General features: G+C 41.7%; 1 protein-coding gene across 1 annotated transcript in view; it reads left to right on the top strand.

The window, feature by feature from the left end:
- FAM98B (family with sequence similarity 98 member B) overlaps positions 1-16,649 on the top strand; it is a 46,620-nt gene that overhangs the window by 16,112 nt on the left and 13,859 nt on the right. The window contains exons 5-7 of the mRNA XM_067558045.1: positions 2,220-2,300; positions 2,714-2,830; positions 11,719-11,886. Of these exons, the coding sequence (XP_067414146.1) occupies positions 2,220-2,300; positions 2,714-2,830; positions 11,719-11,886 (366 nt within the window). The remainder of the gene's footprint in view (positions 1-2,219; positions 2,301-2,713; positions 2,831-11,718; positions 11,887-16,649) is intronic.

The raw sequence follows: 16,649 nt of genomic DNA, 5'->3' as shown, positions 1-16,649 counted from the left end.
CTGTCCCCACTGTGTGTGACTTCTTTCCATTTAGTGTATTTTCTAATTATCATGCAATGTGCTTCTTAGTCCCTCTTACTATCGATCCCTGCAGTTCACCAACTTTGCCACCACACAGGTTGTTACTTTGCTATTTATTAACTTTAGTTCATGGCCCTTTAGCCATTTTTCAAGTCCCATGATAGTGTTTTTTAAGCCAATTTGAATATTCAGGTAGATATTGTGAGATAGTATACAAACAGTTTACTAATATCCAGGCACAGTGGCCAGACCCTTGGCTATGGCTGAGGAATGCGCAGCTCATGCTACTGAATATACACTGGCTTTGAAATTCTCCTGATCCTGGTATGGGTATAAACCAAGGTGGTCCCCCTGTTAACTTGGACAAATCTGAAGTTGGCTGTAAATCATGCAGGCTGCTGATGCACTCAGGGAGCCAGTATAGCAGATGGAGTTAAGTGGGGCATAAGAAAGCCTTGGCCATGTCCTCTTTTCTTATCCATAGCCTCAGTGCATGCAGCACTAGGGAAAGGGGGTGGCAGAGGAGACTCTAAACCACCAGAGGATCACCCTACACTGTCTGGCAGACCATTTTGTGCTGGAGTCATGATCAATAAGTTTTCAGACAGTTTGTTAGTCATTTCAGTGTGCCATTGGTTAGCCATCAATTGCTTGGCATGCTGGTGAAATCATGATTTGAATAAACTCACTTCAGTGCTTTCTATCTGTCACTGATGTAAGGGAAAGCAAACACAAAAGATCATATTTTACACACGAAAAGTAGGTGAAGATTCTTACTCTCCTCAGGTTATATAAACACTCATATTAGACATACTGAACAGAAATTTTTCTCTTGGTTCTGTTGACACCAAGAAAAATAAAACCACGAATCCAATATTTTTTTTAAAAAAAGAAAAGGAAAAGAGGAATGAATTAACTTGCATAAAAAATTGCTACTAAAATAGGTTTCTTAATGCATTGATAATACTGTAGATTTTGATTCCTAGTGACTATGTATCTTATACAAATTCCTGAGTGCTTACATGCAGATAATTTCAGCCTTGAGGAAATGAACTGATGGTTTACCTTGGGTCTAGGGTTATAATGGCATCCTTTCTTTTCAAAAGCTCATCACTACCATAATTATCCTTCACAGAATGTACAATTGCATCCGTTCTAGTTTTATTTCATTTGTTTTGACAACCATCCACTGTTCTCTTTAAAAACAAACACAAACAGAAATTAAGACCCAGTCCCTTCCGCAAGCATCCCATGTTTACATCCTAAATTTGCCACGGACGGTATTGTTTAGACACCCAGAACCCTGCATAAAGGATCAATCAACCTCAAAGTCATGTAGAAATTATGTGGACAGTCATTGAAATGTTTGAAGAACTGCACATGAAGAAAACATCAGAATGGAGAGGGAGCTTATATCAAGGTGGTATGGAACAGTTTGCTATGTATGATGAAGGCACAATGCAGATAGTGAGCAGTTAGGAGGGAGACAGAAAACAGCATAGAGAATACAAGGGAAATAGGAGGAAACTAAAGGCAGTAATGTAAGCAGGGATGGTGTTGGTCAGAGCTTTGAAGGAAAGGATGTAGAATTGGATATAGAAGGAATTTTGTTGCTCAGCAGGGTATTTTTTTTCACACCCCTGAGCGACAGAAGTTCTGCTGGCATAAGTGCGAGTGTAGACAAGCTCTAAGAGACAAGTGGCAAGACAATATGTTTAGTTGCCTCCTTTAATACTAGTACTTATCTTTAGCTTCATGTATAAGGCAATTGCTCCCAAAATATCCCACTTAGCAATTGCTGATGGGTCAGTTGGTGCTGGGTCTCCTTGTTTCTGGCTGCTACATTGCATTAGATAGCTAAAATACAATAAATATTTCACTCATTCTACTTTTCAATGTAAATAATTGCTGAAGTTGTCACAGGAATATTATGTAATTGTGGGTTGGGGGTGGCTCACAGAATTGCAATTGACAGTGAAAGTGATTCATGAGACAGCCTCTCTCTGTTAAGATGTGGTCCCTTCTATGAAAATGTTTCAGAGCTCCTCTTATAAAGCATGTTAGCAAGCTAAAGGATCCCAGTCTAATTTTATATGAAAATAATGAACACCCCATAATAGAACCAATTTTTGGTGAAAATGTGTGCTGAAGTATGCTTGGGAGCATGTTTTCTGAGAAGGATGTGTGTTTTGTTTCAGATCAAGGACCTTCTTTCAAAAGTAAAAAATACCCATGTGGGGAAACCACTGCTAACAACACCTTTGAGTCCTGATCAAATGGTAAAACCTCTCTCTATTTTACTTTCCTTGTTTCATATAATGGACAAAATTAATGTGGGTGACCTTATTTTCTGGCTTTTCATACTTGTTTTGCAGTTTCTATATAAGTAGTGTGGTGGTGAATGTTTAATGTTAAATTTGATGTAATGGTATAATTCCTTTGACATCCTGTTCAAATACTTCATGCATTAGTTTGTTATAGATTGATATTTGTTACATTAATTTATATAAAAAGTGTTGTAGATGTTACTCGCTTATATTGTAGTAGTTGGTCACAGCTTAATTTTTGTTGAGTGGTTTTTGATGTCGGTCAGCTGTTGACAGACATTTTCGTTGGTGAGGCGGGTTAGCTTGTGGGGCCTTGTGCATTTTAATGGAATCAAATATTTGTCCTATTTATTTCAATGCTATAGGAAAGATTGGAAAAAATCAATGATGTTCTCTGCAGTGAATATGAATGTCGTCGTCGGATGTTAATGAAGCGGCTAGATGTGACAGTACAATCCTTTGGATGGTCTGATAGAGCAAAGGTAAGCATGCTCTATTGTTTTCTTCCTGTAGGTGGTAGTCTATTACAATTCTCCAATCTGTCTTAACTGAAGACATCTAATTACAACTAACTTTTCTGCGCACTTCTTGTAACATACATTCCCTTCATGTTGTGGAGACAGAAGGATCTGACTAAATGGTCAAGCCCACTGATCCTTGTGATCCATATAGATTCCAGTGTTGTTCTTCACTTGAAGGTGTTAGTTTCTCCTTTTTCTGTGTCGTCCCCCCCCCTCCCTACCCTCCCCGAGCTACAGTAGGAGAAAGCTTCAAAGTGTTCCTCATACAGACAGAGAGAGAGAGACACACACACACACACTCAGATCTCAGAACTACAGAATCCTTGGGGATCTTTCTACAGAACCTACTAACTGTGAATATTGCCAGTATGTTGGACTCCATGCTACTGAACCAAGTTCAAGGCCATATTCAAACAGCTATTTGTCTCTCCTCTGCTAGTTTCAACTCACACTTTATCAAGGTGAATGCTCACTTGTATCAGAAGAGTTCACAATTATCAGCAGTGATTCAGTGAGCCAGAAAGGTGGTAACTGCCTCATGGGAAACTTCCAAATCCCTACTCTAGGCTATGCCTATTGGTGTCATAGTTTTTTTCCAAGAGACTTAGAAGAGTCACTGTGGAGCAGACCATTTACTTGTCAGTAACTAAGATGACTGTCCCACCATCTTAATGTCTATGAGTATGTTTTCAGAATACTCTGTCTGGTCATTTCTATGATGCTCACTTTCTTAGTATACTTACATTCATTTTTTAAAGTGTTCTCTACCTCTCAGAGATGCTGGGATGACTAATGGAAGTATTATCAGGGGTGCCCAGAGGTTTTGGGGAGCCCAAGGCAAAATCTGAAAGTCCCCTCCCCCACCTTTGCAAAAAAATAAATAAAATCATAGTTCCAAGGCAAGATGGGAATATTGTGAGCTATCTAGTCTGATCTCCTGTAAAATACAGGTCATAGAACTTCCCCAAAATAATTTGTACAGCATGTCTTTTAAACAAAAATCCAATCTTGATTTAAAAATTATCAGTGATGATGGATTAAATTAAAAATTTACACCTTATTTCTATCTGAATTTGTCTAGCTACAACTTCCAGTGATTGGATCTTGTTAAATCTGGTCTTTTGTAGACTGAAGAACCACTTATTAAATATTTGTTCCCCATATAGATACTTAAACTATAATCAAGTCACTGCTTAACCTTCTCTTTGTTAAGCTAACTAGTTATTGTAAGGCAGAGGTCTTCAACCTATTGGCGCGTTCCCCTAGAGGGGTACGGAGGAACATTCGGGTGGATGTGGCCGGGCCCAGCCCCATGTGGGGAGGCTGCCCAGACCTCTGCTCCAGGCCTGGCCACAGCCTTGATGTCTGGCCAGGGCCTCCCTGATGTCAGCGTCCGGCTGTAGTCTCGGCCCCACTCCTGGTCACAGCGCCCAGCCTCTTCCACCCTCCACCGTGGCCAGTTGTGGCCTCCAGGGCCCCTTCCCCCTTGGACACCCTCTTCCCCCCTCCCGGCTGCAGTGCCTGGCCACTGCCTTGGCTGCCGCCAGAGTCCACAGGGACAGACTCAACCCTCGGCCCTAACCACAGCTCCCCAACCATGGCCCCACTCCCAGCCCCAGCTGGGGGTGGGGGTGTAGGATTCAAAAGTTTAAGAACCACTGCTATAAGGCATGTTTTCTAATACTTTAATCATTCTTATGGCTCTTCTCTGAATCCTCTAGAATTTATCAACATCATTCTTGAATTGTGAGCACCAGAGCTGGACACAGTATCCCAGCAGTGGTCACACTAGTATCAAACATAGAGGCAAAATAGTCCTCTCTACTTATACTCAAAACTCCCATGTTTATGCATCCATGGATGGCATTAACTCTTTTGGCCAGTGTCACAGTGGGAACTCATGTTCAGCTGATTATCCAGCACGATCCCCAAATCTTTTTCAGAGTCACTGCTTCCCAGGATAGAGTCCCCCATCCTATAAGTATTTCCTACATTCGTTGTTTCTAGATGTACATATTTACATTTAACTGTATTTACACACATTGTTTGCCTGCATCACACTCAATCAGTGACCAGTCCTCTTCATTATTCACCACTCCCCCAGTTTTTATGTCATCTGGAAACCTTTGTCAGTGGTGATTTCATGTTTTCTTTCAGGTAATTGGTAAAAAAGTTAAATAGCATGTGGTCAAGAACTCATCCTGTGGGACTCCACTGGAACACAACTGCTCAGTGACGATTTCATGTTTAAAATTACATGTTGAGACCTATCAGTTAGCCAGCTTTTAATCCATTTAATGTGAGTCATATTAATTCTATATTTTTCTAGTTTTTTTAATCAAAATGTTCTGCAGTACCAAGTCAAATGCCCTACAGAAGTATATTACATCACCACCGTTAACTTTATCAACCAAACTTGTAATCTCATCAAAAAAAGATATTTAGTTAGTTTGACAGGATTTCTTTTCTACAATTCATGTTGATTGGTATTGATTAATAAAGATTTAAAGGAGGGTAATATAAATAAGAACCATATCAGCCACTCCATTCTGATCTTGCCTAAGATGGATGTCAGGCTGACAGGCCTATAATTATCTGGGTCATCCCATTTACCTTTTTTAACAATTGGCACAACTTTAGCTTTTTTCCAGTCTTCTGGAACTTCCCTAGTGCTCCAAGACTTATTGAAAAAATAAATCAACATTAACCACCCAGCAAGCTCCTCAGACAGCTCTTTTTTAAATACCCTTAGATGCAAATTATCTGGACCTGATGATTTAAAAATGTCTAACTTGAGCTTCTATTTAACGTTCTTCAGAGGTACCGATAGAATGGAAATAGTGTTATCACCATATGAGGAAATTATATTATCTACTTTTTCCCCAGATACAGAATAGAAATATTTATTGAATACTTCTGCTTTTTCTGCATTATTATTCATAATTATATCATTTCCATCTAGTAATGGACTTGTATCTTTGTCAGGATTCTTTTTATTTCTAGTATATTTTGAAAACTCCTTATTGACCTTAACTCTGCTGGCTGCAGATTTCACTTTGTGTTCATTTGCTTCCCTTATCAGTTTTCTTGATTTCCCAGCTTCAGATTTTTATTCGTTATTGTCAACTTCTCCTTTCTTCCATTTATGTATTATTTTTTTTATAACTGCCTTCAGTTCCTTTCTAAACCAGATCAATTTTTTGTCCAATACAGCCTTCTTCCTTGATTGTGGCTTGTTCCGCATCTAGGAAGGTGTTCTAACATGATTCCCAACTATCATTCATTTTTCTGATTAAATTCTTCCTCCCAACTGATTTGGCTCATAATTGTTTCAGCTTTGTGAAATTAGCCCTATTTAAACACCGCTCGAGTGTGTTTGTGTGTCTCTCTCTCTGTCACTGGTCTGGACTTCTGTAAGGAGCAAGCAGAATAATGTGTTCAAGTCATGATCGCTTGTACCTAAGCTACTGTTAATTTTTAGTTCTGTGATCAGTTCCTCTTTCTCTCTTAAGACAAGGTGTAATGAAAAATTCCCCTGTGTTTGCTGAAATGCTTTTTGAGTTAGGAAATTATAGATGACAGTGTTTAGAAATTCCAGAGATGTTTTAGTACTGAGTACATGAGACCTCCAGCCTGTCACTCAATTTAAAGTCCCCTGGACCACACAGCTTTTTTTCACTACACATCATTATACAAAGGTGTGTAAAGAGGCAGTCATGCTATTCCCTAGTGTGAATTAGTCCATAGTAAGCACCAACTAATATCCCACCTTGTGCTTTATCTCTAAGGATATTGATCCATAAGTATTCAAGTTCATTTTCTTCTGAATTATCAGTTACTTGGAAACAAGCAATGCCATTTTTGACATGGAATGCCATTCCCTCTCCTCTTTTGCCCACTCAATCCTTTTAAATAGTTTATAACCATTGATTTTAACATTCTAATTGTGTGAATCATCCCACCAGGTTTCAGTAATACCAACTAGATTGAATTTATGTGCATAAATGAGTAATTCCAATTCCTCTTGTTTGTTACCCAGGATCATAGTATTGGTGTATGGACAATTCAAGAAATTCTTCTTTTCATGTCCTTTGGTTCCATGATTAATTTCATTCTCAGTATCTTGATTTTTATGCTGAGTGCTCATATCTTCCCTCTTTTTTTTACTCTCTTGTTGCTGAGGTGAGGCCCTTCTGTGGGGGTTGGAGAACAAGCTTACTTTGCAGCCATGGCTCCTGTTTTGCAGAACTGGGCCCAGCTCTCTGCTCCAAGTTTTGCGACCTGGTGCCAGGTTCCAACACTACTTGCTCAAATTTGGCCCTGCTGCCTCTCGTGAGTGGCATTGCAACCCTGTATGCCAGACTGCAGTGCCACTCAGTTTGGGGGATGGAGGGGTGGTTCAGAGGTGGTTCCCTTTTGCTTCTCCTTCTCTCTCCCCCTGCCCCAGCGACCCTGGTTATTTTACAAATTAGGAAACTGAGACTCACAGATAGGTTGTGTTTGACCAGTAGATACACAGGAAGCTTATGCCAGCACTGGGAATAGCACACAGAAGTCCTGATTCCCAGTCCTGTGCATGAACCACAAGACTACGTTCCCTATCAAAGGAATACAATAATTTAGGTCCTGTCCATTTTTAAACCAGTTTAAGGCGTTGCATGTTTACTGCGACTGAATAGAAAACAACCTACAGATTTGTTTTTAAAAACCTACCTGGTATTAGTTTGTTGTAGCTTTAGTGCAAGTGCAGACAAAACCTCAGTTGCATGACTCTCATTAAATACTGAATACTAGATTATTAATATTAAATACTAGATCTTTGTATGCAGCATTGAAAATAAAATCTAAAACATTCAGCTATTGTTTCTTTGTGCATCTCTCATCTCAGCTTGCATGAATGCTGTTGCACTGTAGGAGGGGAAAGGGAGTTAAGTTGCTGTGGTAATACTTCACTGCATAGATTTCTTTTCCTCTGCCTCTCTCTCCAGGAAGATTTTTTTCTTATCTTATCTTATGACTGTAGGGTGACTGGTCCAGTAGAATTCATAGCAAGGCAACTTTTATTTAGATGCCTAAATAAGGTTGTAAGTGCCTAACTTTAGAAACCAAGCTTGAAGATGTTGGCCTATATTCTTATGATCCTATACCAAGGATAAAGTGGAGGTTGTCTATCTGTGTCTTAAGTGGTTCCACACTTCTGTGTCTGAACAACTATATACATCTTCACATTTAAATCGTACATTTAAAATAAATTGTATTTAACTTTAATTTATGACCATAGTTTAAATTGACTTAATTTGAGGCATTTGGTATCCTACTAGACCCCAAATGTGACATTAAAAACTATTTGAATGGCTTTTGTTCAATCATGAAAGCGTGCCATTGTTTTATTTAATGAAGTTAAAGTGATGAGATGAGTTAGCAGCCTATTCTTAGAAATTCTGTTAATGCAAAAACAAAATACAGTTACTGATATTTCCAGAAGGACTGTTGTAAACTTGCAGTAAAAAATTGACATTATATTACTGGGTAGATTTTCAAAGGGTTGAAGCCCAACTTGCCTTTTCAGGGTACAATGAATTACAGATGCAAATCGGAGTACTTCTGTCTCTTCAGACCTGAATGCAGACACATGTGAGGCACAAGTACTCCATTTTACAGCTACTCTTGAAATTATGGGTGTAAGATGCAGGTATAATATTTGTGGGTGTAAATTGCACCTGAAAAACCCCCTGCCCTTTTGGAAAATTTTAAACTTAGCCTTGAAAAATCCATTTTCAGTTGTTTGTTGCTTATAACTTGTTGTAACAGGAATCTTGCAAATATTTAGCTGACTATAGTATGTATTTACGGGAGCAGATTTCAGATATATATGATATAGCCACTAGGGATGTAAAAATTAGTTTAATCAAAAATCTGTTTAAACATTCTAAAAAGAGAGCGTTTAAACGGTTAAATGCTTGGGGGGGGGGGGGGGGTTTGCTGCAACTGGGCAGCTCTTGCTGGCAGGGGAAGCGTGAAGCCCAGCACGGGTAGTCGCAGCTGCACTCGCCCCCTTCACCCCCTGCGCTGGACTCCATACCTCCCGTCCACACACAGGGAGCCAGCCCAGCTGCGGTTACCACCCCCCAACCTCCCCCAGGTGCTGGGCGATGAGCTTCCCTGCCAGCAAGAGCTGCCCAGCTGTCGCTCCCCCTCCCTTAAACGGTAATCAGCTGTTTAAAACGTTTTTAAACAACTGATTACCATTTAAACGGTTAACCTTTTACATCCCTAATAGCCATATGATCTACTGTTTATTTTTGTATAGTTTGTGAGATTCTGGGGGCAGGGGTTTTCAGCCAGATGATTCCTTAATTGGAGAAAAAGTAACTAGTTACTAGAAGAAGCTGCAGAGTTCCAGATCCTTTCCTCCCACTTTTCCTCAGATCTTTTCAGCCCCAGTGGTTGGCTGAAAGGTTCATTCCTTGAAACCTGTAGCTCTTAGAGATACCAGAATCAAAGACTATCTTCAGAAAGGCATGTTGTCTCCTCCCTACCTCCTGGTCAGTAGCCATGTAATCTAGGCAGCCTTCTTCAGATGATATTGTCCAGAATATTGTACAGTTGGGAAGGACCTAAATTAATGCTGTGTGAGATTTAACTTAGTTCTCTTTTTCTGTGATTAGTTGAGGAGTGGGGGGCAGTGCTGCAGAGAACTTCCATTTTCTTCTTCTCCCATCAGGCCTGCCCTTTCTCTAATTGTAGATCCCCATAGAGGGGCTTCAGAAAGGAATAGTGAACTAAGTACAGAAGAGACAATTTCTTTTAGTCCCCACCAGCCGTGTGTCCCTTCTCCTCATGCAAGTGGAAGGAACAATTTGGCCCTTTGTTTAGCCAATTTTACCCTTTTGTGTGTTATGTGTAAAATCCTGTTATCTTTAGTTTCTCTTTTTCTATTGTAGTAGTAGTAGTAAAAACCTTAGTTTATTTTCCATTATTCATAACTTCCCCAAACAGTAATATTTTGGACTGAAATTATCCTCTGGAGTCCAAAAGTGAATTGTCTTTATTCATTTAGGTATTATTGGCCCCAGTGTTCCTGCTTTTTGACCAGGGAGATTCTTGAATTCAGGTATTCAGTTTCCCACAGTGGGGAATTCCTGCTGGCAGTCATTCCTTAACAGTATATTACTACAGGGAACAACAAATGCCAATGGGCAGATGTTCAGTTGTCCTGAAGCTCCCACCAGGCCTCCTAGGGAGCATATTTTTTTTCTCCCTTTGTTCTGTGTTTTAATATTTTCTCTCCTTCTCAGTTTCTTTTCATATTCTGCACAATGTAATTGTAGTTTTTCCCTTTTTGCTGGTATCTGTTCAGTACTGATTGATTTTTTTTTTTTAAATCAATTGACCATACTTTGGAGATGCTCTGTTTTCATGTTGTTCATCGTTCTGTGCAGCAGCCTAGTAATCATGAGTATTTAAATCTCTTGAGATGGCAGTCTTATGTCTGAAGTGTTAGACCTTTGGTACTTTAGAAAACAGAGATTCCATTTGTTTCCAATGAGGAGAGGTTCTGTGGTGGTGTGACGAATGTGAGAATTCTCAGTATTTTTATGAGCTAACTTTATGACTCTGTACCTCTCATGTTGGTATTGCTATCCGCTGGGGGAAAGAATTCATTTTCTCCCTAGGATGTGGGAGATTAGGCTAGGTATTTGAGACGTACAGCTGCTAGGACTATCTGGGCTGGAAAAACACATTTGAGTGGAAGCCCTACAGAGACAATGGAAGCTGCAGTGATGATAAATTAACATGTAGCAGCAAAGACAGCTGAATATGTGAACGCAACATGGCTGTGTCCAGAGAACAAAGACAAAAGGTACCAGATGGCTGTGTTAAGAGCTGAGCTCTGAGATACAGGACACACTGAAACTAAAAGAAACAAAACCAAGACACAGAAGGCAGGTGGAGATGGTTCCTCCAGCAACATGGCTCAAGGAAGCCCTGACTTGAGCCAGGCTGAATTCTCTTAACCTTTGCTTCTGTATGCTAACCTAAGCACTTTCAGATTATGTATGCCAGGTGACTAATAAATTGTTACCTTGTCTTAAAAAGGCTGCCTGCAAATACATACGGAGAGCATTGCACTATGAAGGGATACAGTACAAGCCTCCCGCAGGAGTCTGGCTTGGCTGCATTTGTTGCAGGGAGCCACAGAGAGAGACAGGGATTGCTAGTGCCCAAAGGCCAAGATTTGGAGCCATGGAGGCTGTGGGCCTTCCCCGTAGTACTGTGTGGACCCTTGGGGTTTGACATATTAAAGGTGTCACTCACAAGGGACTGGTTGCATGCTGGAGCGTAGACTACACCAGGGGTGGCCAACCAGTCAGAGACAAAGAGCCAAAAAATAGCTGTTGATAATGCTAAGAGCCACATTATCCTTACCCTCTGCCAATTCCTGCTGATCCCTTCCCCGCAGCTTGTCAATTTCACTTCCCCTCCCCTGCTGCTTGTCAATTTCAGAGCAAAGAGCCCATTCTGAGAAGTAAACAGCTGTGGTTGGCCACCCTGGCACTAGACTGTGTCAATCTGTGACAGGTGATACTAGACTTCAGCATTAACTAAACATCTAGCATTTTTTGTGTACAGTAGCTGATTGTTGTGAGCAAGGCCAGGAGGCATTTGTAAGAGTGACTGGTACTGTTTTTACCTTTTACTAAGGGTGTCTTGAATGTCTGAACTTTGTGCACTGTGTAAACTCACACTAAGTCACTAAACAGCACATGAAGAACAGCTGTTGAGCATTTTCCTTTTTTGTACATGAAATACTTAGCAAGTGAATTATATTTGATTTTATCATTTAGATTAAAACAGATGACATAGCAAGAATTTATCAGCCCAAGCGTTACGCACTATCTCCTAAATCAACCATTACGTTAGCCCACCTTCTTGCTGCTCGAGAAGACTTATCAAAGATCATAAGGACAAGCAGTGGATCTACACGAGAAAAGACAGCCTGTGCAATCAATAAGGTATACTTTTCTTTCTCTTGTGAATTCACAGAACTATCGAAAGTATAATATAACAACTGATCATGTAATATGAAATAACTAATCTTTAGCAAGAATTTTGACTCTTTTGCTTATCCTCTATATTAGTTTTCATTTTTTGCAAGCTTGTTGTATTTAGTGCACTGGAAGAGCTGCAGCACTCTCACAAGAATCACTATAGCTCCATTGTCCTAGTTTTTATTACAAGATCTGTCTACACTGCAGACTTCTTTTTGTGGCGTGTAGAGTACATACATAGAGTACTCCCCCACCCCCCCGAATAAAAATCTAAATAGCAGTGTAGATGCTGAGGCAACACCTGTGAGCAGAGCGAGTAAAAACACTACTGAACCATGTGGGTATGTACCCAGATATGGATCCTATAGGGCTCACCCATGCAGTGCTTTCCCTGTCTACACTGCTATTTTTAGCAGCGTACTGTCCCACTGCCTCCCTGCTGCAGGAGCCTTTCCCTGCCACAGTGAAAGACTCCAGCAGCAAGGAAAGGCTCTGGCAGTTCCGCACTGATGAGCTTTTCTCCTCTACCTCTCCCCTGCCAGAGCCTTTCACTGATATGTGTAATTATACACTCCAGTGTAAACAAAACTTGTTTTTCATTGTGGTGCGTAACATGCTTTCTCAAGAGGTGAGGAGTGTATATGTAGACATACAGTCACTTCCACACTGAGAGAAAACAATTCTAGTTAAGAATTGCAGTGGATGAAAAAAGGAGGATTTAGAATCTCATGCCTCCTTTAGTGGTTTTCTTTCATTGTGCTTTAGGAGACAGGACCAAATCTGTCCCTCCCTGTGGGCAACTAATGCTTGATTCTTTTCTTCTGGAAAACTCACCAGTTCATTCTGCCTCCCAGCAGCAACAACAGATGGTTCACCATCCTGCTTTCTATGAACAGGTTACATATACAAATTGGAGTGAGCTTGAGTATAGGAACGAACTGTCTACTTGAGGATCTCTTCTGTCAAATATCTGTCTGTATACCTCGAATAATTACAGATGCATGTAATTAAATTGAACTGGGAATTACCAAACAAGAGTAAGAGGCCCTCTAATCTGTTTCAGAAGTTTTGTGCTGGTCCAAAAGAAAAAAAATCTGACTGTCAGAAACCCTCCCAACAGTTGATTCAGCTATAGCTAATTTTATGAATGAATTAGACATCCATTCAAAGGCAGCCTTCTACCCAAATAACCAGCTACGCCTCTACTACTACTTCAGTTAGGCAGGGTTGGCAGGCTCCCTTTCAAAGGAGAACCCAGTGAACCTAATGGAAGAAGGATGGTTTTGTGTTTGAGGCACTAGGTCTCACAGGATCTGAGTTCAGTACCTGGGGATCTTGGGCTAATCACTTAATCTTTCTATGTCTGAGTTCTTCTACTGCAGAGGTCCCCAAACTGTAGGGTGTGTCCCCCTAGAGGGGGGTGGAGGAATGATGAGGGCGTGGCAGGGCCTGGGCCAGCCCCCACAGAGGAGTGGGGAGGGACCACCACCCAACCCTGCTCTGCCCAGAGCTGTGCTCTGGTCCTGCCTAACCTGAGCCCCAGCATCAGGTCTGGCCTTCGCTCCTGGCGTTGCAGCCTTGGCTCCCGGCCCCTGTGATTCTGGCCTTGGCCCTCGGTCTTGGCCCTTGGCGCACGGCCAGTTGGCACCTGGCCTGGCCCCCCCGCCATAGCCCCTGGTCTAGCCGTGGCTGCTAGGCTCCCGGCCCAGCTATCCTGCCGCACTCCCTGATCCGACCCCAGCTTTCAGTCGTGGTCTCCCTCCCTCCCACCCCGCCCCCGGCCTCGGGTCCCTCGTCCCCCAGCCCCGCAGGGCCCCAGGCTTGGCTCTTCAGCCGTAATCCTTGGTCTGGCTGCAACCCCCTGGCCGCCGGGGCCCCACGTCTGGCCCCAGCTCCCACCCCACTCTCAACCTCAGTCCCTGACCATGCCCTGCTCCCAGCCCCAACTGGGGGGAGGGGGGACATGGACAGGGTTAAAGGGGAGGGCATGATGTAAAGTTGAGGCCACTGCCCTACTGTAAAATTGGCGATATACTTCACAGGTGTGTTGTAAAGATAAATCCTTTAATATTTATTAACCCTATGATGATGGGGACAATATAAATACATAGCCCATACTAGAGGACCATGATTTTTAGATAAAACGATACTATCCTCCTCTTTTCTCTCTCCCATTTTTTAAAAGACCTCTTAAATCAAGGATCAGTAGCACACCTAGACCCAGGGGTACTCAACAGTATGGATGCTGAATAGAAACAATGGGGATGGAGAGGGAGAGCAATTGACAGCTTCGTAGCTTTGAGGGGGGAAAAAAACAGACTTAGAATATGATAAAATTTGGTTCAAGTTTGCTTCATTGGTGGAGAGAAGAACATGAATCAAAACATCAACAAATCTCTCATTCTGGAATACTGCTGGGATAGTCAGGCCATAGATCTCAAGGCATATGCTTTCCAAAAGCATTCGTAAACTGTCTCTTCCATCTTGTGGGTGAATAGATCTGACTCCTTACTCTCCTATCGAGTGCTACTTTACAGCAGCATCCCTATTTAACCTTCTGGAAATATATTAGAAATTGAATCTGAGGTTGGATATATTTGTTTTGATTTACTACTACTCCATTAAAGTGCCATTACTGGCGGCTATTATTTGAGCAATGGAAGTCTTGGAAACTGGGAGAATTTTCTGTGGGGTCATAGTAATGTACCTTTAATGCTGATAGAGGTATTTTTCCTAGAGCCTGCTTTAATTCCAAAAGTTCAGTCTGTCTTTCAGAGTGGAGATCATTCTCTCCCAATTCTACATCAAACCAAAACATCCCAAAGAAAGGCAATGATATATGCTCAGTATCTGCAGGGTGCTCAGAACATATAAGTAGAGTCCTGCAGATCCGCGGATATCTGCTTTATATCCACGGATCATTTCTTGTGGATGGTGGGTTGGATGTTTACAAGGTTGGGACCTCTGACTTCTGGGACAGGACTAGAGCAGCTGCCAGCCAGAGGTGCAGCGAACAGCTGATCAGCTGCTAGGCAGCTGGCAGGGCTCTACAGCTGATGGAAGGCTGCTGGCTCCAAAATAGCTAATGTGTGGATGTGGTTAAATCTAAAGAGGGAGGACAGATTGCGGGTCGGGTAAAAGTTTATTCCAGCGGATGTGGATCCACATATTTGTAACCACGCATGGCTCTACATATAAGATCACAGCCCTATAGAAAGTCTAGCATCCTATTTGCAATATAACATCCATGAGGTAAAAAGGTATCTATTAGGTAGTTAAAGTTTTGCATCAAGAAGGCCTGCAAACCTATAGCTCTGAAATCTCTAGGTAAAATTAAAGTCAGCAAAGCAGAGAAGTATCCACTCTATGGACAGAACTCCTTTGCATCATATGAAGAAATCTACAAGTAGCAACTTGTCAAGTCTGATGAACACATGCAGAGATAGACAAGTTAGCCATCCAAACCTCAGCAGACATCTTCAGAAGACTCTACAGTGGGGTACTTCACTTCATTTTCTGAACACAGCCTGCGAGTAGTTGGTAGTCAGCCTGCTCTTGAAGTGTCACAGCTGTAAAAAAACAAAAAAACAAACCACTGAAAGATGGTGAGCCTGGTTATGAAAGTGAGAGTAAAAGGTGGTACCTGATGATGATTCTTTGCGTGGCCCAGTATATTCCTGCTTATGGGTAATGTACCAACTGGTGCAGCGCAACTGTGGAACCTTCTCCAAGCAGTGCCTGTTGGACTGCTCATGAACCCTCTCCCATCCCTCCACTAATGTTTATGAATATTCTGAAGGGACGGGCATAAAATGGGGACTCTGACCTCTATTGCTTCATTTCTTCCAACCTCAGCACCAGACGGAAGTGAACACTTTGCTCCTGAGGATCCAGCGATTTCTCCTACTATAGTGCCTTATAGGAATAGTCAGTTAATATTAGATGATTAGTTCTGTAGTTTTAATATAGTTAGCTAGTGTGTGTTGTAATTTACAATATATAAGACAATGTAGATTTGCTACATTTCGTTTTCCTGGGTATGCTGGTTCTGAAGATGGCGGGCTTCAAGAGATGTGCTTTCTGCCCATCAGTCTTCCTGGTTTGGATGACCATATGAGCGGTGCCTTCTGTGCTTGGAGAGGGACATTCTCCTTCCAGGATTTCCATCTGTTGGACTTTCACACCTACAGCATATAGGGAGAAGCAAAACAGGTTGCAGGCAATTCTGCTTAAGAAAGCTTTTGCTTCTAAACCATCAGGTTTTGGGTGGAATCATCTTTGGATCTGAAGGGTAAGGGCTGTTTCAACACCTGAGGTCAAATGATCTAAAGTACCTAAGAAATCTCAGGGGTCTCTGTCATTGTGGATTCTAGCAGTGGCCCCGTGTTCAGGAGCCAGTGCATAGGCTTCTTCTGTCAAGGCTGCCAATGTGTCAAAGGTAACATTTGTTCACACTGCAGATAAGATCCTATACAGAAGTTGTCAAGGCTGGGGAGGTGGTAAGACAACCACTGTTAAATCTGACCCTTGGGATCTGGGTCTGTTACCAGATCCTTCTGATTCAGATCTGTCTTCCGTGGTTCTGGTTGCAAGATCTAAGTCAGTTCCACGTTCTTGTCTCATGTCCAGAATTACTGACATTAGACCCTCCCCTGATATCATTGTGCCTAAGCCTAGAAGACTGGCACTGCTGCCATTAGCAACATTAGTCCACAGTTTCTTTAAAT

The sequence above is a fragment of the Emydura macquarii genome, unplaced genomic scaffold (assembly GCF_026122565.2).
Source record: "Emydura macquarii macquarii isolate MOO-44397 ecotype Brisbane River unplaced genomic scaffold, CSIRO-AGI_Emac_v2 contig_1876, whole genome shotgun sequence".
Lineage (NCBI taxonomy): Eukaryota > Metazoa > Chordata > Testudines > Chelidae > Emydura > Emydura macquarii.
The sequence above is the reverse complement of the archived record's forward strand: the minus strand, read 5'-3'. Positions and strand labels throughout refer to the sequence as shown.